The 24,552-nt window shown below is 43.1% G+C and overlaps 1 protein-coding gene across 6 annotated transcripts in view; it reads right to left on the reverse strand.

The window, feature by feature from the left end:
- LOC111162297 (NSE1 homolog, SMC5-SMC6 complex component) overlaps positions 1 to 24,552 on the reverse strand; it is a 71,353-nt gene that overhangs the window by 38,379 nt on the left and 8,422 nt on the right. For 4 of the 6 annotated variants that reach the window (XM_022526610.1, XM_022526609.1, XM_022526611.1 and 1 more), the window contains exon 1: positions 1,222 to 1,324. The exons of 1 other annotated variant lie outside the window; for it this stretch is intronic. In XM_022526610.1, coding sequence (XP_022382318.1) covers positions 1,222 to 1,261 — 40 coding nt within the window. In that variant the 5' untranslated portion in view covers positions 1,262 to 1,324. Of the gene's footprint in view, positions 1 to 1,221; positions 1,325 to 3,728; positions 3,791 to 24,552 lie in introns of those variants that run through there. One more of the 6 variants, XM_022526613.1, reaches the window with a different exon arrangement.

Consider the following 24,552-nt stretch of genomic DNA (forward strand, 5'->3'; position numbering starts at 1 on the left):
TTATCCTTCGAACTTAAATTGCAAACATTTTTATAGAAATGTTACCTATCTTGATTATAAAACGAAGAAATGGTGTAAATGTGTTACGTTAGCCAAAATAAATGTTAGTAAGAAGGACCAACTACAGAACGTCATAGAAGGCTACAATTTAGGGGAAAGAAGAGGAAAATAGATACAGATAGGCGTGTTTTTACACAGAAGGCAGTTGTCTGAAGAGGGACCGGGCAGCAGAGATTAATCGTGGCCAACTGCCTACCCAAATGCTTAAAAAATAGAAACGTCTGTGCAATAAACAGATCTCAACCGTCACCATCTGAGCCGCCAGCGAGGCATGGGGCGAGTGCTTCTCTGCGGTCTCGCTCCATCCTCGCTGGAACCTGAGGACGGAAGCATTCCTGACTCCATTTTACAGATGAGGAAACAGAGCGGGAAGGCACAAGGGGATGCACAGAATTAGTGATGGATGGGAGTGGGGGTGAGGGGCGCAAAACAAAAGCAAAGTTCAGGAACTGTAGCATCCCCAGCAAGGTAAGCGAGACAAGGGAGGCAACAATTAAGTCATGATCGCCCAGCTGCAGGGATCCCTTACCTACAATTCTCAAATCTAAAAAAGGTCTTAAAACCCCATCTTTTAAGTGTGAAAACCTGACCTGACCTGAGGTGAGGCTATTTCTGGCCGTTCTTTAGTTCCTTTACTGTAAATCTGCACATATTTAGCGGTGAAAATAGCGGTGAATTTGATTACAAGAAGCTGCCCCAGACCCCAAGGAAGGTATGACATACCATCGAATCTATGCATCATATTCCTCTCAAAAATCCCCAAAACTGGGGCGTCTGAGCACGCCTCGCCTCGGGGCTTTAAAATACGGGGCTGTGGGATTGAACAAAGTTGGGGTTTCTGTAACACGACCGAGAGCACAAAGCACAGAGGGCGGCGAGAAACCGTGAGGTGGTCCGCGAAGGCCGTATTTTCCCTATTCGGTTCAGGCAGAATTCTGTATTTTGCTTTTGTCACCTAATATCAGGATGACATCGATATTTGCACCTGATACCACGATTTCACAACGTCTGTGTGTCGGGGACACTAGGTTGCAGCCTACTGGTCTTCCTGTCCCTCTCTGGGCCTGAATCCTCATCAGGAAATGAGGAGCCCCAAGTCCCCGGGCCCCCAGCGCCACACTCCGGCACAGGCACGGGCCGAACCCGGGGCCTGACGCCCACCTTCCGTCCTCCGTCGCCTCTCCGCACGGCCCTCTTCCATCCCCGACAGCCTCGCTGCCCCACGGTCCGATCACCCACCGCGGTAGCCGAGTGCAGCCCCCAGTGCGGGCGGCCAAGACAGAAAAGGCGGGCGCGGCTCCTCCTTCAGGGCGGAGCGAACGCGGGCTCAGCGCTCCCATTGGTGGACGTCGCTTATTTGTCCCGCCCACCGGGTGACGCACTTCCTGCCGTCCTGTCCGCGCCGTTGCCATGGTGCCAAGGAGCCATTGGGGTAGGTGGGGAATTAACGCACTTCTCCCGCCGCTTTCCACACCTTACCCAGCGGCGGGGCTGCCGCCTGTGGCCCTCCACCTCCAGCCCCGCAGTGGCACCCTGCAACCTTACTGGAGGGAGGGCAGGCATGCAGCGGGACCCTCCCCCCAGTAGCCGCGGTTCCGTGGACACAACCCAGTGCCCTGTCCCGGGCCTCAGTTTCCCCACCTGTACAACCGACCCTGTGGCCTCGGGGTCAGCAGTGAGGACTCTTGCTGCCATATAGCTTGAGCTAGAATCCTGTCTCTGCCACTTGCTAGTTGCCAGATCTTGGGCGAGTCTCTGAGCTACTCTGAGCCTCCGTTTCTTCTTCTGTTACATGGGGAGGATCGCGGTCCGCAAGGAACAGCGTGTTCGTGAGGTTTAAGAGAATGCGCACTGGAAGTGCTGGAAGTCAGCTACTGTGTTACTTAGGGATTGTTAGAAGCGAACGAAGTTCTTAATAGAAGGAATGGACTGTTGGAGGGCACCCATTTGACAAACACTTGCATCTCTGTGCCTGATCTGGGAGCTGGGGATGCAGTCTAGCAGGGAACAGGTAACTAATTCTAATAAAGCAGAAAGTGCAAATATCTATGCCTCTGTGATGATGGCTTCAAATCCCTACTTGCCCGGTTACACTCCTGTGATCTTGGACAGTTTCTCAACCTCTCTGGACCTCAGTTTCCCCATCTGCTGAGCGAAGAAAGCAATAGCGTGTGGTGGGTGAGGGCTTGAGCTGGGAGCTGGACCATCTGGACCTGAATGCTGGTTCTTAAACTCAGTATGTCTGACACCCAGGACAAAATACTGAAGCTCTCCCCCTCAGTTTGCTCACCCATAAAGCAGGTATAATCATAGCACATTGTTGACAGGATCACCGTGAGATTAAATGAGTTAAGACATGCAAAGCTCTTACGGTATCTGGCATATAGTAAGGCCTCAGTAAGTGTGAGTTATCTTTACTAATAAAGTACTTTATAAAATGCCTTGGGGGCAGTCAAAGAGAAGAACAGCTCTAAGGAGACCATCTATGTTTTGTTTGTCCTGCATACTTTTGCACAATTTTGAATTCATTATCAATATTTAGAGCTGGGCATTTCACATAAAACCCTAGGGTATCTGACAGCTCTTGAAAAATGGGGCAGTCTGGCCACAATAGGCCAGCATCCCCTGTGGTTGTCCTTGTTTAAAGCTTGGTAGAGACTATGTCCCTCTGTGATGATAAATGTGCTTTTGTGGGGTGTAGAGAAATAAAAACGGGGGCCCGTGAGTGGACGACACTGGGGACACTGACATTTCAGGATCAAAAGGCCAAGAAAAGAGGTATAAAGAAAGGAATTCAAGACCAAATTGTATCAGAAGCGAATGGGCCAGAGAGACTATCTCAATTGTCAGTGCTCTGGAGAGGTCAAGGAGGACACACCCGACAGTGAGACCCAGAGAGACAGGAGGAGGTCAAGGAGGACACACTGACAGTGAGACCCAGAGAGACAGGAGGAAGCGAGATTGGCCTCCCAAGAGAAGTGAGTGCCTGGAAGCTGAGGGAGTGGAGAGAGTTGCTGACTGCTTCTAGGATGGGTGGTTTGGGAAGGGGAGACCGGAAGACAGGAGCAGAGGGAATAGCCAATAGAAGAAAAACAAGGGAGAGAGGAGGGAATGGGGTCAAGGGCATATGGAGACAGGATTACTCTTACCCTAGAAAGGAAGAGAGACATCTCTGAAACAGGAGGAAAGGAGGGAACAATGGATGGATAAAGGTTCACCAAACCTTAAAAAAAAAAAAAAAACCACGAGGTGTTTTCTGTTTTCTCCATAAAGTAGCAAACTCTCATTCTGCTAAGCAAAGGAGCTGGGAGATGCTCAGGGATTTTAGGACAATCAAGGGTTTGGAACAGATGCCAAAGGGAACACAAAAGTGAGCTTCCAGCTAGGGTTGAAACCATAAATGTGTAGAGAGGATAGTCCTTCCTGATCCCTGGGGAACCTCCCATTCCCATACCAGGGGCCCCAGAGCAGAAACTCTGTGTGGACTCATCTTGGGGTGGGTCTTGGCTTAACAAATGCAACTGACTCTAGAAGCCAAAGCAACTGGAGGGTGTTGGTGGGAAGGTCTTTGAAGTCATCCGCCACCCCATGGACAGGGAGGAAGGGAGTATGCTGAGAAGTTAGCATGGAAGGGGACAGCAACCAGAGGTCCCAGTGAGGTGGCTTACCAGATGACTGTCCTGTCTCAGCAAGTCTCCATCTTCAGAAGACAGCCCACTCTCTAGCTGGCTCAGTGAGCATTAGGACCTTCGAGGACCTTCGATGTGCCAGACATGGGGCTGTCTGCTTCAGGACAACTCTGCCAGCTCAAATATTCTTCTGGAAGTTGACCGTGAAAGGTACAGGAGCTCCATGGACATAAATTCACTGTACATAAGGCAGATGGCCGACACCCTGGCTGGAGAGGAAGCTTGGGGGCAAATCATAGGCTAAGGGGGTTGGTCTTTTTATTCTGAAGACCACAGAAGCTATCGGGGAGGAAGTGAGGAGATCAGGTTTGTAGTTTAGAAAAAGAATATCAGCACATCTGTTCTTTTCAAACATACTGGGAACATTTACAGAAATTGACTGTGTACTGGCCACAAAGGAAGTCTCAATAAATTCCAAAGAATCTATAGACCACATTCACGAACCACAATGAAGTAAAATGAAGAATCAACAAAAACACAACCAGAAGGAAACCCAAACCACTTGTAGTTCTTAAATTAGTCTGAAAATGCTTCTGAGGAGAGGGTCCTGAAGACAGGATAATCTATTTTTTTTATCATGTACTACTAGTATTTATGAAAAAATAAAACTAAACATAAGCCAGGTGTTCATTATATTACTTTTTATATCTGTGTGTATGTTGAAAGATTTTATAACATTTTTAAGAGAAAAAGAACATACATTTGGAAACTGAAAAATACATGTTAAAAAGAAAACCAATATGGAAATTACAAAATATTTAGAAATGAATGACCAAAAAAAACCCTAATATAATGAAATAGGTGGGATCCAACTAAAACAATAATTAGTGGGAGGATTTATAGCCTTAAGTGTACTTAATACAAAACAAGAAAAAAGTGTAAGTGTTCAATGTAAGAGGTAGATACAAAACTAAATAACCCAGAGAAAACAGAAAGAAGGAAATAACAAAGAAAAAGGCAGATATGAGTAGAACAAGAAAGAAAATTGAGTTGATTATGGAAACCAGAAACTAGTGTTCTATTGAAGACTAAATACAACAGACAGATTTCTTGTAAGATTTATTGAAACAAAATTATAAATGGCTAAAGAGAGTGTAAAAATTTGAGAAAGCATAGGAGTATCCTATGAATAACTTGACGCCAATACATTTGAAAATCTAGATTAAAGGGGCAATCCTTAACAAAATTACAAATTACAAAAGTTGGTCCTAGAAGAGAGATAGACCAAGAATTGTCAATGAAATTGAAAAGGCAGTGGGTCTGTTCCAACTCCTTAAATGCCCAGGCTGAGAGAGTTTTACTAGAGTGATACACAAATGCAAACAAACAAACAAACAAACTATATTGTGCAAACTGCACCAGAATTCGAACAAGACAGAGAAGTCTATCCAAACATTCTATGAGGCTAATCTAATCTTGATACCAAAACAAGACAGCAGAATTAAAGAAAATGTCAGGTCCATGTATATTATAAGCATGGATGCAAAAAATTGGGTCTCTTAGTGTCTCAAAAGACATTCTCTTATGGTGAGTGATGTTGAGCATCTTTTCATGCATCTGTTGGCCATCTGCATGTCTCCTTTAGAAAAATGTCTATTCAGGTCCTGTGCCCATTTTTAATTGGGTTTTGGATTATTTGTTTTGTTTGGTGTTGAGTTGTAGAAGTTCGTCATATATTTTGGATACTAACCAGGGAAATGCAAATCAAAACCACTAGATATCACCTTACACCCGCCAGAATGGCTAAAATTAAAAAAAAAAAAAAAAAAAACAAGAGATAACAAGTGTTGGCAAAAATGTGGAGAAAAAGGAACCCTTGTGCACTGTTGGTGAGAATGTAAGCTGGTGCAGCCACTGTGGAAAACAGTGTGAGGATTCCTCAAAAATTTAAAAACAGAAATAGCATATGATCCAATCATTCCATTAGTGGGTATTAACCCAAAGAAAACAGAAGCACTAATTCAAAAAGATATATGCATCCCTATGTTTATTGCAACATTATTGGCAATAGCCAAGATATGGAAGCAATCTAAACATTCATTAATAGACAAATGGATAAAGAAGCCGTGATGTGTATGTATATATGAATATGAATATTATGCAGTCCTAAAAAAGAATGAAATCTTGCCATATGCAACAACATGGATAGACCTAGAGGCTATTATGCTAAGCGAAATAAGTCTGCCCGAGAAAGACAGATACCATACGATCTCACTCATATGTGGAATCTAAAAAAACAAAATCAATGAATAAACGAACAAACAAAAAGCAGAATCAGACCTATAAATACAGAGAACAAACTCCTGGTTGCTGGAAGGAAGGGGGAGGGGCAAAATGCGTGAAGGGAAGTGGGAGAGATAGGCTTCCAGTATGGAATGAGTAAGTCAGAGGAATGAAAGGCACAGCATAGGGAACAGAAGTAATGCAGCACAGTGACCAATGGTAGCCACATTTGCGAGCACAACATAACATACAGAGATGTCAAATCACACTTGAAACTAATACAACATTGTGTGTCAACAAGACTCCAATTAAAAAAAAAAAAAAGTTAATAGACTGTCTCTTCCAGAAGAGGAAATTCAAATGGCTAAAAGAACGTGTGGAAAGATGCCCAAACTTACTATTTTTTTTAAAGATTTTATTTATTTATTTGACAGAGAGAGATCACAAGTAGGCAGAGAGGCAGGCAGAGAGAGGGAGAAGCAGGCTCCCTGCTGAGCAGAGAGCCCGATGTGGGGCTCGATCCCAGGACCCTGGGATCATGACCTGAGCCAAAGGCAGAGGCTTTAACCCACTGAGCCACCCAGGCGTGCCCCAACCTTACATACAACAACCAAAAGATACCAATTGTCCCCCATAAAAAAAGCCACTGCATCCCCACATATATCCGATGAAGTTGTAAATATTACAGCTGCTCTGGAGAGCAATTTGGTGTCATGGGAATGGAAAAAGCTCATCTCGCAACTCAACTTCTAGGGCTTTAACTGGAGAACATCCCCCTTCGCTCTTGAGAGGTTTGCCAGTAGAAGAAACAATGAGAACATCCTAACTATCCATTAACAAGGAAATGGAGGGGCACCTGTGTGGCTCAGTGGGTTTAAGCCTCTGCCTTCGGCTCGGGTCATGATCCCGGGGTCCTGGGATCAAGCCCCACATCGGGCTCTCTGCTCAGCAGGGAGCCTGCTTCTCCCTCTCTCTCTGCCTGCCTCTCTGCCTACTTGTGATCTCTGTCTGTCAAATAAATAAATAAAATCTTTAAAAATTAAAAAAACAAGGAAATGGAAAAGCAGAATGTTCATGTGGGATGGATGATCATGTAGCATTAAAAGGGATGAATTCACTCCCAAGTATCTATACAGATGAGTCTTAAAAGCATAGAGTGAAGTGGGGGAAAAAACAAGAGGCAACGATGATTCATCTTCCAGTTACTCTGTGTGTGAAACTGACCAAATGCAAAATGGCAATATTCTATATTTCTAGGAGCCGAATCTATGCATATAAAAATATCTTCTTATTAAGGATTGGAAACACTGTCACAAAACTGACACCAGGAGACCTCTAGGAAAGGGAAGAAGGGGGTGGGATGAGGATAAAGAAGTCTTGAGGCTTATCTGTAATATCTGAATTTTAAAATAAAATAACAAAATTATATATTCATATAGTGTTTGTCTAATTTTCCAGTATAGACAAATATGCCTAAATGCCAACAGTGGCTAATGCTGAGTGCTGGGAACGTGGATGGTTGTCACTTTGTTCACTTTCACTATTCTGTATTTAAAAACAATTTCTGATAGGAAGAGCGAACATATGAAAATGAATGAAGAGTGTATTTTTGTTTTTTCTAGAAGAACCTGGCCATCGGTGGAAAGGGGGAGAGGCAAGATCAGGTTTCACCGGAGCCCATTCAGACCCTTTCCACTTTTCCAGAATCATCCTCTTTCCCATCTATACACTCAACGTATTTTTTGGATTCATTACATTTTAGGTTGGATCCAGGGGGAGGTAATGGGTATGAGCCAGAGAGGCAGAAAGGGAAAGTGATTCCCCTCTACTCATCCTTCATCTTAGAGGGCTGGTGACAGGCCCCAAAGGTCAATTTTAAAAACGATTCCTGTTTAAAGTCCAGGAAGACTCAGCCACGGGATTGAGAAATATGCCCAGACATGGTGTAGACTGTTCAATCTTTCTAAAGGGCAATTTGGCTGTGCTCATCCACAGTGTCTACATATCATGTTCTTTGACCTTGTAATTCCCCTTCTGGGAATCAATCTGAGAAAATAATCAGACACACACACAAAAGTTAATGGACAAAAAAAAAAAAAGCATCAGAGCCTTAATTTTATCAGGGAAGGAAGGCAACAACTTGAACGTCTCCAAAAAGCTAAAGAGAGGAATGTCCAGAATAAATAAAAACGATGCAGATTATTATGTAGCCTAAAAATCACGTTTTCAAAACACAGTTGAGGTCAGGGGGGAAAAAAAAGACATAATGCAGAATATTTTCAGAGAGAGAGAAAGCTAGAAGAATACATGTACCAAAATATTATCAGTGACTATCCCTGATTGGGGGGGGGGGGATATAGGTAAATTTCTTTTTCTTGTCATTTTCTTATACTTTTCAACTTTTCGTGAAAAGCACTTTTTAAATTTCATAATCCTAAGAAATACTATTTTTCAAAATAAATGGAGGGGTTCCTGGGTGGCTCAGTGGGTTAAGTCTCTGCCTTCAGCTCGGGTCGTGATCTCGGGGTCCTGGAATCGAGCCCCGCATTGGGCTCTCTGCTCAGCAGAGAGTCTGCTTCCCTTCCTCTCTCTCTGCCTGCCTCTCTGCCTAGTTGTGATCTCTGTCTGTCAAATAAATAAATAAAATCTTTAAAAAAAAATAAATGGAGTATGTGATCATAAAGATTTATAATATCATAAAGATTTATAATAAATTTATAATAAAATGGATACTATGTACACTTAGGAGATCATTAAAGCCATAGATATCCAGCATCTGAAAATTGTATTATGTGAGTGAATGTTCCATATAACTAGATTATCCCTTCAATATGAGCATCTTAAAAACTTTCTAATTTCTGTACTTACTGTTCTAACATACACACTTATCTGCCACCATGAGCAAACACTGACTTTTTGTGATGAGTACAGGGACATCTTGGAAGACAATGACTATGTTTTATGTCTTTACACAAAGCACCCCGACTAATGTACGTTGTTAATTGTAAAAATGAAAAGATTGTGCTTGGGTGCCTGGGTGGCTCAGTCCGTTAGGCATCTGTCTTTTGCTCAGGTCATGATCTCAGGGTCCTGGGATTGAGTCCCACATCGGGACCCTGCTCAGCAGGGAGTCTCCTTGTCCTTCTCCCTCTGCTCCTCCCTCTGCTCTCACTCTCAAGTAAATAAATGAAATTGTTATAAAAATAATAATAAGCTCGTGCTTTTCCACCTCCTTCCCTCTGTCAAGCTATCAGCAGCCCTACTTTCTTTTTATAATCTCCTTCTTTTGATGCCCCTTAGCCTGAGCAAACAAATGTCCAGTCTTATTAGAAAAGTGGGGGCACCTGGGTGGCTCAGTTGTTAAGCATCTGCCTTCAGCTCGGGTCATGATCCCAAGGTCCTGGGATCGAGCCCCCATTGGGTTCCCTGCTCAGCAGGAAGCCTGCTTCTTCCTCTCCCACTCCCCCTGCTTGTATTCCCTCTCTTGCTATGTCTCTCTCTGTCATATAAACAAATAAAATCTTAAAAAAAAAAAAAGAAAAGAAAAGTGGCCATACAAGGTTTAAAAGAGTATGTGACCACCAAGCCAACACTACAAGAAATATTAAGGAAGGTTCTATAAAAGAAAGAACCCAAGAGTAACATAGAACAGAAATTTACAGAGACAATCTATAGAAACAGTAACTTCACAGGCAATATGATGTCAATAAAAACTTATCTTTCAATAATCACTCTCAATATGAAAGGCCTAAATGCTCCCTTAAAATGGCGCAGGGTTGCAGACTGGATAAAACGACGGGACCCATCCATATGCTGCCTACAAGAGACACATTTGGAACCTAAAGATACACACAGACTGAAAATGAAGGAATGGAGAAGCATCTTTCATGCCAACGGGCCTCAAAAGAAACCTGGGGTAGCAATTCTCATATCAGACAAATTCGATTTTAAGCTAAAGACTGTAGTCAGAGATACAAAAGGACACTACATCATTCATTAAAGGGTATATCCACCATGAAGGTCTAACAATTGTACATATTTATGCCCCCAACACAGGAGCAGGCAACTACACAAGCCAACTGTTACACAAAGTAAAGAGTCATGTTGATATGAATACATTAATTGTAAGGGATCTTAACACACAACTCTCAGATCATCTAAGCAGAAAATCAACAAACAAACAAGAGCTTTGAATGACATATTGGACCAGATGGACCTCGTAGATATATATATACAGAACATCCCACCCTAAAACAACAGAATACTCATTCTTCTTGAGCGCACATGGAACCTTCTCCAGAACAGACCACATACTGGGTCACAAATCAGGGCTCAAATTATACCAAAAGACTGAGATTATTCCCTGCATATTCTCAGACCACAATGCTGTGAAACTGGAACTCAACCATTAAGAAAAAGTTTGGAAGGAATTCAAACACTTGTAAGCTAAAGACCATACTGCTCATGAATGTTTAGATCAACCAGGAAATCAAAGGAGAACTTAAACAATTCGTGGAAACCAATGAGAATAAAGACACTTCGGTCAAAAACCTATGGGATACAGCAAAGGCCGTCCTAAGGCGGACATACATAGCCACCCAAGCCTCACTCAAAAAAAATGAAAAATCCTGAATATACCAACTCCCTTTACACTTAAAGAACTGGAAAATCAACACTAAATTAAGTCAACCCCATGCACAAGAAGGGAAATAATTAGAACAGAGATCAATGAGTTAGAAACTAGAGCTACAATTCAACGCATCAACGAAACTAGAAGCTAGTTCTTTAAGGAATCAATAAGATCGATAAACCACTGGCAAAACTAAGAGAGGACCCGAATTAATAAAATTATGAATGAAAGGAGAGAGATCACGACTAATACCATGGAAATAGAAATAATCATCAGAAATTATTATCAACAGTTTTATGCTGATAAGTTAAGCAACCTAGAAGAAATGGATGCATTCCTGGAAATCTATAAACTTCCAAGACTAAAACAGGAAGAAACTGAAAACCTGAATAGACCGATATCTAGTAACGAGATTGAAGCAGTGATTAAAAACCTCCCCAAAAACCACAGTCCAGGACCTGACAGATTCCCTGAGGAATTCTACCAAACATTCAAAGAAGAAATAATAACTATTCTCCTGAAGCTGTTTCAAAAAACAGAAACAGAAGGAAAACTTCCAGACTCTTTCTATGAAGCCAGCATTGCCTTGATCCCAAACCGGGCAAAGACCCCACCAAAAAGGAGAATTTCAGACCAATATCCCTGATGAATATAGATGCCAAGATTCTCAACAAGATCCTAGCTAATAGGATCCAAAAGTACATTAAAAATATTATCCATCATGACCAGGTGGGATTTATCCATGGGATGCAAGGGTGCTTCAACATTCTCAAATCAATCAATGAGATAGAACAAATCAATAAGAGAAGAGAGAAGAACCACATGGTCCTCTCAATTGATGCAGAAAAAGTATTTGACAAAATGCAGCATCCTTTCCTGATTAAAACTCTTCAGAGTGTAGGTATAGAGGGAACATTCCTCAACTTCATAAAATCCATCTATGAAAAACCCACAGCGAATATCATCCTCAGTGGGGAAAAGCTGACAGCCCTCCTGCTGAGATCAGGAACACGACAAGGATGTCTACTCTCACCACTCTTGTTCAACATAGTATTAGAAGTCCTAGCAACAGCAATCACACAACAAAGAGAAATAAAATTATTCAGATTGGCAAAGAAGAAGTCAAACTCTCCTTCTTCACAGATGACATGATACTTTATATGGAAAACCCAAAGGACTCCACCCCCAAACTACTAGAACTCATACAGCAATTCAGTAATGTGGTAGGATACAAAATCAATGTGCAGAAATCAGTTGCTTTCTCATACGCTAACAATGAAAATACAGAAGGGGAAATTAGAGAATCAATTCCATTTACTATAGCACCAAGAATCATAAGATACCTGGGAATAAACCTAACCAAGGAGGTAAGGGATCCATACTCCAGGAACTACAGAACACTCATGAAAGAAATTGAAGAAGACACAAAAACATGGAAAAATATTCCATGCTCGTGGATCAGAAGAATAAACATCGTTAAAATGTCTGTGCTGCCCAGAGCAATCTATACTTTCAACGCCATCCTGATCAAAATTCCACTGGCATTTTTCAAAGTGCTAGAACAAACAAACCTAAAATTTGTATGGAACCAGAAATGACCCCGAATTGCTAAGGAAATATTGAAAAAGAGAAACAAAGCTGGAGGCATCATGTTGCCTGACTTCAAGCTTTACTACAAAGCTGTGATCACCAAGACAGCACGGTACTGGCACAAAAACAGACACATAGACCAGTGGAACAGAGTAGAGAGCCCAGAGATGGACTCTCAACTCTATGGTCAAATTATCTTCGACAAAGCAGGAAAAAATATCCGGTGGAAAAAAAGCAGTCTCTTCAATAAACAGTGCTGGGAAAATTGGACAGCTATGTGTAGAAGAATGAAACTTGACCATTCTCTTACACCATACACAAAGATAAACTCGAAATGGATAAAAGACCTCAACATGAGGCAGGAATCTATCAAAATCCTAGAGGAGAACATAGGCAGTAACCTCTTCGACATTGGCCACAACAACTTCTTTCAAGATATGTCTCCAAAGGCAAAGGAAACAAAAGAGAAAATGAACTTTTGGGACTTCACCAAGATCAAAATCTTCTGCACAGCAAAGGAAACAGTCAACAAAACAAAGAGGCAACCCACGGAATGGGAGAAGGTATTCCCAAATGACACTACAGACAAAGGGCTGATCTCGAAGATCTATAAAGAACTCCTGAAACTCAACACCCAGAACACAGATAATCACGTCAAAAAAAAACAGGCAGAAGACATGAACAGACACTTCTCCAAAGAAGACATATAAATGGCTAACAGACACATGAAAAAATGTTCATCATTATATATCAGGGAGATTCAAACTGAACTTACATTGAGATACCACCTTACACCAGTTAGAATGGCCAAAATTAATAAGAAAGTAAACAACGTGTGTTGGAGAAGATGTGGAGAAAGGGGAACCCAATTACACTGTTGGTGGGAATGCAAGTTGGTACAGCCACACTGGAAAACAGTGTGGCGATTCCTTAAGAAACTAAAAATAGAGCTTCCCTATGACCCTGCAATTGCACTACTGGGTATTTACCCCAAAGATACAGATGTAGTGAAAAGAAGGGCCATCGGTACCCCAATGTTCACAGCAGCAATGGCCACAGTCTCCAAACTGTGGAAAGAGCCAAGATGCCCTTCAAAAGATGAATGGATAAAGAAGATGTGGTCCATATATACTATGGAGTATTATGCCTCCATCAGAAAGGATGAATACCCAACTTCTGTATCAACATGAACAGGACTGGAAGAGATTATGCTGAGTGAAATAAGTCAAGCAGAGAGAGTCAATTATCATATGGTTTCACTTACTTGTGGAGCATAAGGAATAACAAGGAGGACATTGGGTGAAGGACAGGAGAAGTGAGTTGGGGGAAATTAGAGGGGGAGATGAACCATGAGAGACTGTGGACTCTGAGGGTTTTGGGGAGGGGGGTTGGGAAAGCCTGGTGGTGGGTATTATGGAGGGCACGTATTGCATGGAACACTGGGTGTGGTGCATAAACAATGAATCTTGGGACAATAATCTTGAAAAAATAAAATCAAATTTTTAAAAAGTGGCCATAAATACATAAATAAATAAATAAATAAGGCTAAATATCAGTAAAGTGCTCACGTTTTAGTATGGAGAATTTGTTACACTTACTTTTCCTTCTCCGGACCCTGCTTTGTTCTCAAAAACCATAGCAAAGCTACCAAGGGAGGTTTCCAGACAAGATGCAAGGTCATCGTGATCTCCCAACGGACTGACCAAGAAAGGGAATCAAAGGTTGAATTCAAGGCAAGCTACTCAAAACCCCAAATCGGGTGGCCTCCCACATAGGCCTTTTAAGAGTTCTAGAAACTTCAGTGACCCGTTCGCATCACAATGGGGTATCCCTTGCTTGCTCTTCCAAGGGTGGTTGGTGAACTAGCAGCATCGCATCCCACCCAGGGGCCTGAGAGACCTCTGGGAAGATGACGCTGAGGTGCCTCCCCACCCAGCATGCACCCCCCCCCCCCCCCCCCCCCCTCCACCGACCTACTGGAGCAGAGTCTGCATTTCAACAAGACCTGCAGGTGAATGACAAGAAAGTGTGAGAAGCATTGATTTCGAACACACTTAAATTTATTCACCTCTCCCACCTGCCATCCTCTTTTTTTCTTTTTTAAGATTTTATTTATTTATTTGACAGATAGAGATCACAAGTAGAGGCAGGCAGAGAGAGAGGGAGGAAACAGGCTCCCCACTGAGCAGAGAGCCCAATCAGGGCTCTATCCCAGGACACTGAGATCCCAGGACCCTGGGATCGTGACCTGAGCCAAAGGCAAAGGCTTTAACCCACTGAGCCACCCAGGTGCCCCCCACCTGCCATCCTCTTAAAGCTTACTACAATGAAAACATTTCTCTCTCTCTCTCTTTCTCTTATTGGGAGCAGGTTGTAAATTTTTTTTTTTTTTTTTTGCACATGCATTTCTTTTAAAATGGACAAAAGCAGAGAATTCCGTCTTTTCAGCAGTTCTCCATTGGCTCAGCAGCTTCCTGGAACGATTTCTATTTTTTTAGTGGGCTCCCATGCCCAGCGTAGAGCTCGATGAAGGGCTTGCACCCACCACACTGAGATCAAGACCCGAGCTGAGATCATGAGTTGGATGCTTAACCCACTGAGCCACCCCGGTGCCCTATTTTTTTTTTTTTCTGATTTGAAAATTAGGAATCCCTTTAGGAACAACGAATACTTCCAGATCGCTGCTTTTTCCCTTGTCTACAATATGAGGTTAGACATCAGTATTGGAGGTCGGTGGGATAGGGACACAAAACCAACAACCGTACATCAGGAACCAGTCATGAATTAAGGGCTCCGTGAATATTGTTGTCTTTCTGATGTCTCAAAAGTATTTTTAGTCTTTGGCATTTAGTAATAAGTTTTCTTGATGTATGACAACCGGTGATAATATGAGAAATATATATGATCTCTGATATACAGAGATATATAAAATGATATATAGAGATTTATATGATATATAGGATATAATATGCAGTATGATATATATGATATGTAGAGATACATGATATATACATATAGCACTATTATCATAAAATAGAAGCGTCATCATATTTTCAAATCTCTTAATTAAAACTCACTTGTATCCCCACTAACTAAAAAGTATATAATCACTTACTCCTCACAATCCCAGTGCAGCTCTTTCTGTCCATGGGTCCTGTCCAAGTACTATAATAAAAGCCCCTTCTTTGCTCGGGAAAAAAAAAAAAAAACCCAACAGAAAACCTCACTTGTAAATGGTTTTGGAAACCAAGGTTAAAAAGAAAGCACCTACTTGACTCATCACATTTTTCATTTTCATTTAATTTTTTGCCTTCCTCCTAAGGAATGATCGAGAGCCTTAGAAGGCATAGCACAGGGTGCTAGGATGCGAAGATGAGTCTTTGTTCCCATAGTCAGTTTGATTTAAAAAACAGCTGATTAAAAAAAAATAAGATAGGTACCCATTAGTTAAGTGTAGAAACTGCTAAGTTGTCTTAGAATTTACCAATTAAGCTAGTTTGGGTGTCAGAGACAGACTCTGGATAACTTAAGCAAAAAAAAAAAAAAAAGTTTATTGGAAGGATATTGGGCATATGTTTATTATTCAGGATAGTCAAGGTCAAGGTGCTGTAAGAAGCATCCCCCACGTGTTACTTGGAAGGCATGCCACACATCCCATGTGGGTCCACAGAGGCTCTGCTCTACACTTGCTCGGGGACTCAGACTAACAGAGGCCCCCAACTTTGTAGTCACATCACCCAAACATGAAGCCTCAGGGACTGGGCAGGGGTGTCTAGAGCCTGGAGGCTGGCTTGGGGGCTTTTTACTGCCTCAGCCTGAAAGTGACATGTGTCATTTCTATCTATTGCCATCAGTCAGAATGAGTCACATGGCCTGCCTCATGGCAGGGAGCTGGGAAACTTATGGGGACAAATGGAATAACCAGTGAGCTCAGTGTCTGTGGTACAGGGAGGTGCCCACTCCAAGGAAAAGCTGAAGCTCCTCCTCTCGAGCTGAACAGGGGTCTGAGCACCTGGGGAGGCCTGGCCAGAAGGAGATGTGGTCCGGCCGGCACGCCATTTGCAGATCTTTCTGTCTCCCATCTCAGGATCTGCCCTGGAAGGTGGGAGCCTCTCACTGGTTCCAGCTGGGTTTTATGTTCCACCCAGGACACAGGGAAGGGGACAAGCTGATCGTTGGTTCCACCAAAAAGGAGGGGTCACGCGTCCCAACAAAATGGTGAGCTGTTACGGCAAAAGGGAGATGAATGAAGCCGGGTCAGCCTACCCAACTATGCGGGCTCGGTGTAATGGCAGTTTAACGGGAGAGGTGGCATTCAAGATGAATCTTGGAGGAAGGGATGTGTTGGATGCAGAGGAAAGATAACCCAGGCCAAGGGCAATAGAAGCGGAGTGTGGACACAGGAGAGTGGCAGTCATCCGCAAGAAAGAGAAAATGAGTTGAGCATGATCCGGAAACATGGCTGTCAGTTACATTTTCAGCACAATGGCCCTGGCTTGTCTTTGCTCCATTTGGACACAAGTGGGTGGGGACTGCTTGGAATGGTTCAACTTCCATCATGACTTTAAGGCCGTGGTCTTCTGTGTTGGCTGCAATTCTCTGCTCTCCTCCACATGACCTCCCCTGTGGTTAGCTGACACTGCCTCAAAGTGTGATGGTCTCAGGATAGGTGGGTTGCTTCTTAGGGAAACTGAAGGCACAAAGGTGGAACCTGCTGGGTCATCTCTTGGTGTAGATTGGCAGAACACCAGATCATCTTCTAGGATCTAGGAGTTAAGCTATTTCATGGGACCAGTGTAGATTCAGGGAAGGGGATGCACCAGATCGTGACTGCTGGGAGACTGGGCGGCCTTGGGGCCATGTCTGGATACCAGCTGCCAAGGAAGATGTCCCTGGGCTTGGGCATCCCACCCCAAGCTCCAGCATGAGGTATGCAGTGGGAAGTGAGTAGTGTTGGCAGAAAGAGAAGTTGGCGGCTGGGTCGTAGAGTCTAAAGAGTTTATGCCAACCCAGAGAGCTTGAACTTCTAAAACATAAATGAAAATGATGACAGCTGGGGAGGGGCATGGAGGTCTTTCTCTTCATGCTGAGCCTCTTTCCAGATTTGCCCTTTTTGTCTTATTGGCCAGGATGGGATCACACTGCCACCCCTTGGTGCAAACGAGTCTGGGAAAGTGAGAATCTCTTCGGGGGGAAAGGGATTGCTGTTGATTTATTCTCCAGATGTGGGCCATTGCAGGTTGAATGAAGTGGGAAGGAGAAGGGGTACAATGGTACTGGGGGGAGGAGGATATACGGAGGTAGCCACCAGCAATGGAAAGCAGGGAAGGGTATCACTTTAAGTCATGCAAGAGGGAGTTAAGGCCGGGGTAGAGGCAACAGGAAGAGGAAAATAGGCAGGATGTGAACATGGATACACCGGTGGAGCGGACCGATTATGGCGACTCGTGCTTAACTTTCATGAGAGAGAAGGGGAAGGAGAAAGAGAGACAGAGACAGAAAGAGGGAAGTCAAGATGAGAATGTGGTTTCCATCTTGCTTAACTGAATGGTGAGGCCATTGACCCAGGCCAAGAACGCAGAGAAGAAGCAAAGTTGGAGAAAGATGAATTTGGTCTTAAGCATTTGGAGTTTGAGGGATCTGAGAGTTAGCTCGAGGCAAATGCCCACAAGGCATGTGCTATGAAGCACTAGAACACGGGAGGATGGTCAAGGTCAGATGGATAGATTGGGTGTTACCAGCCTAAAGCTGGAGAGTGGTCACCCCTTTTCTGTGGTTCTGGTTACTCTTGATCAAACTCGGTCCAGAGGCAGACAATCTTTCTGGTATCATCAGAAGGTCAACAGTCACCTCGTGCTGCGTCACTGTGCCTAGTCATTCCCCTCACTTTGTCTCATCATGTAGAGATGTTATCATCTCACATCCTCACAAGAAGGATAGGATAATAAGTATAGGATGAGATATTTTGAGAGAGAGAGAGACCACAATAACCTATCTTTTATTACAGTACATCATTACAATTATTCTATTTTATTAGCACTTATGCTATTAACCTTTTACTGTACCTAATTTATAAACTAAACTTTATCACGGGCATGTATGTATTGGAAAAAACGTGGTATGTGTAAGGTTTGATACTGGAGTTTCAGGCAACCAATGGGTATTTTAGGACACACCCTTCCCCCCTCAGATAAGGGGAGGACTACTGTAGTCAAAACCATGCTACAAAATTATGTCTCTGCTTCTGCAAGGTCCAGAAGAATGTACATCCAAGTACTCACAGAGGCTCCTTCTGGGGAAAGGGATGGGCAGAAGAGAGGGTGTTTCTGGGGAAAATGTTCATTGACATTGTATACTTCCGCATTGTTGAAGCTTTGATACTGGGCACGCATCCGATGAGGGGAAAGTACAGTTAGAAATGGGCTGAACAAGAAAGAGAAGGGCAGAGGAACAAGAAAGTTTGTGGTGAACGCTTCCATCTAGAGGAGCATGAGAAAGACGACGGGGGAGGTGTTTAGAGACTTAGAAGATAGGGATTGAGCACTGGGAGAAGACTGAGTGGATGCAGAGGAGGAGGAATACGGAAGGAGAGCCTGAGAAAGATGGGCTTTGTGTTTCGTGAAACCTCATTGCCGCCCCTAGACAGTATGGGTGGTGTGCAGACAAGATATGGTCATACACTTGTGATGGGGTTTGGGGCAGACTGCCCCAAAAGATGCCACTTTGGCCTATTATTTTGAATTGAAGTTATTTAAGAAACACCAGTGCCAGAAGGACACTCCCCTGTCCCTCTGTCCTTCCCTTGTCCGCCCACCTATGTGGAGAGCGCCTTCCCTGCACCTGGAAGGGAGAGGCCCCCTTATCACCAGAGATGGGGAACTCAGGGCCGAGAAGGTTGTAGAAACACCTTCTTCATTAATTTGCTGACCTCCGAACCCAAAGTGCTCTGTGTCCTTAATTCTTCACAAATGTATCGTGTCTTTGTCTAAAAAGGATAAAAAGCTGCCCGCTCTGGTCGCTTCTAGGAGTCTCAGATTTTTATGAGCCCCTATGCGTATGAAGTTAAGGTTGTCTTTCTCCTGTTCATCTGTCTTATTTCAGTTTAATTATTAGGCCTGGCTGAAGACCCTGGAGGCCAAGAAGGGAAAAGATTTTCCTCCCCTACGTAGAGAAATGTGAGCCCCTATGAGAACACAGGAGCTCGAGAAAGCAGAGAAATGGTATTTCTCAGGTACCTATCCTTAAAAGACCGGCCATGCCCTTCAAATGTCTTATCCACCACCTCTCTCTTTTTAGTTTGTCTTTGACCCACCGTAGGACCACCCCACCTGAGATGTAAATGAGCCTGAACAAGGTGCACGCCAGTTATCCTTGCAACATCCTGCATGACCATGGGACCGGTAGTCGTTGTGGTAAAAATAGGCTGTGCATTCTCATTTCCCACAAAATTTTGTCTAGCCACAGAATTAACTAGAAACAAGAGAAGCGTAACCCCTGCCCCCCTCTTCTCAGCAACAGAGAGACAGAGACTTTGATACAACAGAATGAATAATGTACCACAACTAAGTTAGAAAGACCACTGAGAAAGGTTAGCAGGGGAGTGCTGCTTTGCCAGCCCACAGCTTTTGGGTGGACCCAATGTTCTAATTGAGATTACGGGATGCCCCAGATTAAATGAACAAGACTATATGATAAGACTGAGCAAACACAAAGCCAGAGGAATTTGGATTATTCACTTGTGAGTGATTCTACTCCCCCTCTCTTTGGTATTTTTATTTGCTGTGTATTTACTGGTTTTCCTATGAACGCACTGCAGAACGGTATACCCATGAGGCCAACACACACATGAGTGGGCCAAGAAGCATTATCCATCTATGACCTCAGTTGGCAGCCAGCTCTCGTGCTAATGTGAACCCGAGTGGGTGTGGGGGCTGGACAGCAGGAGGTGCTCATCAAAACCCCATTTACCCAAGCTTCCAGAAGTCCAGGATTTCCACCCTGGTGTTGCCGCTTTCTTTCAACAGTCACGCAGCATAAATTTCTGTAATAATATATGCAATGGAAGAGTTTCAGTGGCTCATACCAACAAAAAGTGGCTTTCATAATAAAGACATTTCAGATAGAATCTGACAGTGTTCTAAGGTAGGAGGTTCCATGGTTGGGGCAGCAACTCAACAATGTCATAAAGATCCCTGACTCTTCCATCTTTCCACTTTGACATCTTCCACATACTGACTTTTCCAGTGAGCTCTGCCCTCCTGTCACACAATGGCTGCCACAGCTCCATGCATTGCCTCTCTCCATGTCAATGTCCAACATCTCTTTCCATTTTCCTGTCTTTATCAGAAGGGGAGCTCTTTTCCAGAAGCCTCTGGCACACTCCCATTCTAGTTCTGTTGCCCAAGATTGGGTCACATACTCATGCCCAGCTGGTAAGCAAGGCTAGGGTATGAGTACTTTACATTTTCGGCTTCTGTAGTGGGAGAAAAGATCTGGGAATGACTGTTAGGTAGGCAACCAAACAACCACTGCAATTAACAATAATGAGAATAAAAAGCATTATAGCAGGTAAAATCAATTGAGTCATTGATACATGTCAGGCACTGTTTTCAGGGATCAACATGCATTACTTGGGTTCATCCCAACCACACTACCATGAGATTGTGTTATTGCTGCCCCCATTTTATAGGCAGGAAAACTGAGGCTCAGAGAGGTTAGAAAACTTGCCATTGTCACAATCGGAAAGCCTACACTTGGCTTTGGAGAGCAAGGTCACCTCTCTTTGGAGAGCAAGGTCAATGAGATAGTACTTGATCTCCAAAGACTCACGGTTCAGCAGAAGGTCCAGGCGGGGAAATAAATCACTGTAATGTAGTGAGGTAAGTGCTAATCCATGTGTAACAGGGTGTGAGTTAGCAAGAAACTGTCTAGCATCGGCATCCCTCCCCCTCTTCCCTAGACAAACCAGACCACACTTTGTTTCTAATGAAATCTCCCAGAAAGGAAGGGAACAGAAGTGTTGGTGTGTGTGTATGGGGGCGGGTGGTGGGGAGAGAGGTGCAGTTGTTGGGCAGAAGCAGGGAGCCAAACCCCGGGGAAGGAGGCGGAGGCATTTGGGGGTTGCACAACAATGCGACAATGTCATTCTCCCTTGTGGTGGGAGGTGACAGAACCCCAGTGGGACTGCATGATGTGAGGAGGGGGTGCCCAGGCAGGGAAGGAGCAGTGAGGACACCCAACCTCCTTCTGGGGGCAGGCAGAATCAGACAATAGCCACTCAATGGCGTGTTTTGTGGATCAGAACCCAGAGGACTTTATGTAAGCATTTGTCCTATGTATGATGCTTCCACCATCATGTCACCCTGGAAGCAGGGAGAGACTTCAGCAACCACTGAAAGTCATTTATTATACTCTGAGTATGAGGGCTTGGCATCAGGCTTAGTTTTATTGGGAACAACAAATTCCTATGGTTTTGTACATCCAGAGAGGAAGCCAGCCTGATGTGACAGCTGCGTGCACAGATGGGTAGAAATGCAGAAAAAGGAATCACAGCCACTGTCATAAAGAGAAAGGATCCAGGTAAGTCTCCAGAGATGAGGGGCAGCTTAAGCAGGGTCTTGAAGGATGAATAGGAGTTCACCAAGGGGACAAGAGAGGGAAAGGGTCTGTGCAAAGGCAAAGAAGTATGAAAGACTTGCTCCCTCTCAAAACTGTCAGGATTCTGAGCATTGGGTAAACAGGCACAGAGATCAGGAAAAGGGGTCAATAAAGAAGACATGGGGGTATCATCTTAGCTTCAAGACCACAGGTAGGTGAAACTCTTAAAATGAGTCTGAATAAGAGGTTTCCAAACTTGCATTTTCAAGTAGCAGACTGTTTTCTTATTCGTGAACCCCTTTAGAGAAGTTGAAATTAAATGTAACTGCAATACATACATCAAATATAATAGGGATACATCTTTCCCTGATTGCAATTGTCTTAAATGCAGGAAGTATGGTTTTACTAATAAATAAAATTAATTAATTAATTAATTAATAATTAATTAAAATAAATTAAATTAAGCCTGACCCTGTGTGCCCAATGACAGGCTGGTGAGAAAGTTACTCTCTGTCATAACCTGAGAACCCTCCTCCATCCAGAGTCACGTGAAAATCCAAGGTCTGATACAGTCCAGATGGTTGAGGAAGGTTTTGATTTTCATGCATACAGGTGATGACTTTCAGAATGCCAACTGCCCTCTGCTGTCACCACGATGTTGGCCCCCTGATGCAGGACACAGGATTCTTTCCCTGGTCCCACTTCCCTGGGGACACCAGACAGCCATTTCCCTCTGAGCAGGGCACGAACCACAGTGACTCCCCAGGACCTCTAACTACTCCTGGTCCTAGAGTGGGGAGTCAGCCCAGCTCAGTCCACATCTGGGGACCTCAATCTCCCCAAGGCTCTCTCAGTTTCAAGTTCAAGGGCCTTAACTTAAAGCAGTGTTCTCTGAACACTTTAAGTATTATATTTATTATTATTTAAACCTTGAAGGGTGAGATGAGTCACTTTTTATAAAATTTAATCAATTGTTAGCTTGTTTTGGTCATGCCTATATTTATTTATTTTTATCAACCCCCTAACATCTTTTCGATGTTTTTTGCCAGGCATCTGGTTAGGAACATGTTCAAACACACCAAAGGGTTGTAAAAAATTGTATGATGAGTACCCATATTCCCACCATCCAGATTAATATATTATTTATTATTAGTGTATTAATTTTAATTAATAAGTTAATTAATTAATAATAATTTAATTAATTAATTATTATAATTATTATATATACTATACAATAATTATGAGTTTAATATACTTAATATATATTTTTAATTTTTAAGATTAAGGTGTAATTTATATACAGTGAGAATCACCTATTTTAGAACACACGTCTATGAATTTGGACAAACACAGTCAAGTAGCCACCACCCCAGTCACAATACAAAATGGTGCCTTTAATCCAAAAAATTCTCTCCTGCCTGTTTCCAGTGACCCTTCTTCCCACCCCTGGCCCCGGCAACCACTGGTCTATTTTCTCTCCCTAGAGCTTGTCATAGAAAGAGAGTCATATAGCATGTAGTATCTTGAGTCTGACTTCTTTCAAAACACATAGCACATTGGAGATTTTTCCATATTGTTGTGTGTATCTGAGGATAGTTCCTTTTTACTGCCAAGAAACCACATGATGCACCAAGCTTTGTTTATCCGTTTACCACCAGATGGTGTCCATTTGGGGTGTCTCTATTTTTTGGACAATTACAAATAGAGTCACTGTGCAGCAACATTTGCAGACAGGTTTTCCTAGACGTGTGTTTCATTTCTCTAGAGTAAATACCCAGGAGTAGGACAGCAGGTCGTATGGTAAAATATGTTTTACTTTGTAAGAAACTGTCAAGCTATTTTCCAAATGACCGTATCATGTTGCACTCCCACCAGCAACGCATGAGAGTTCCAGCTGTTTGGCCTCTCCCAATCGCTTGGTGTTGTCAATGCACTGAAAAAATTTGAGCCGTTCTAATGTGTGATGAGGTTTTAATTTGTAATTCCCAGATGACGAGTGATGGTGAACATCTTTTCATGTGCTCACTTGCCACACGTCTATATTTATTGGGGAGATGCCTGTTCACGTCTTTTTCCCATTTAAAAAAGTTGAGTCTTTTTTAATTGAGTTTTGAGAGTTCTTTATATATTATGGATACACGTCCTTTATTAGATATATAATTTATAAATATTTTCTCACATTCTGTGGCTTATCTTTTTAAGTGTCTTGGTAGTGTCTTTTGAGGAGCAGAAGTGTTTAATTTGGGTGAAGTACAATTTATCAAATTTTTCATTTATATCTACATAAACATTTTTAAATAGATTTATTGAGATGCAATCCATAAATCATACTGTGCTCAGGGGAACTGGGTGTCTCAGTCAGGTAAGTGTCCATTTCTCGGTTCTGGCTCTGGTCGTGATCTTGGGACTGTGAGACTGAGCCCCGCCTGCATGGGGCTCTGCACTCAGCGGAGAGTCTACTTGATATTCTCTCTCTCCCTCTCCCTCTGCCCCTCCCCCCATGCTCTCATATAAATGCTCTCTCATATAAATACATCAGTCTTAAAAAAAATGAAAATAAATCACACAATGCACTCATTAAAAATGTACAATTGCTTTAGTGTACTCACAGATTGGTGCACCTTCTGCCACAATCAATTTTAGAGCCTTTCATCCTCCCAGAGAAACCCTGCACCCCTCAACGTCCTACCCTGTGCTTCCCACCTCCAGCCCTGGGCCACCCTAGTCTGCTTTCTGTCTCTACGGACTTGCCTACTGTGGACA

The sequence above is a fragment of the Enhydra lutris genome, unplaced genomic scaffold (genome assembly GCF_002288905.1).
Source record: "Enhydra lutris kenyoni isolate GAN:26980312 unplaced genomic scaffold, ASM228890v2 scaffoldscaffold90, whole genome shotgun sequence".
Classification (NCBI taxonomy): domain Eukaryota; kingdom Metazoa; phylum Chordata; class Mammalia; order Carnivora; family Mustelidae; genus Enhydra; species Enhydra lutris.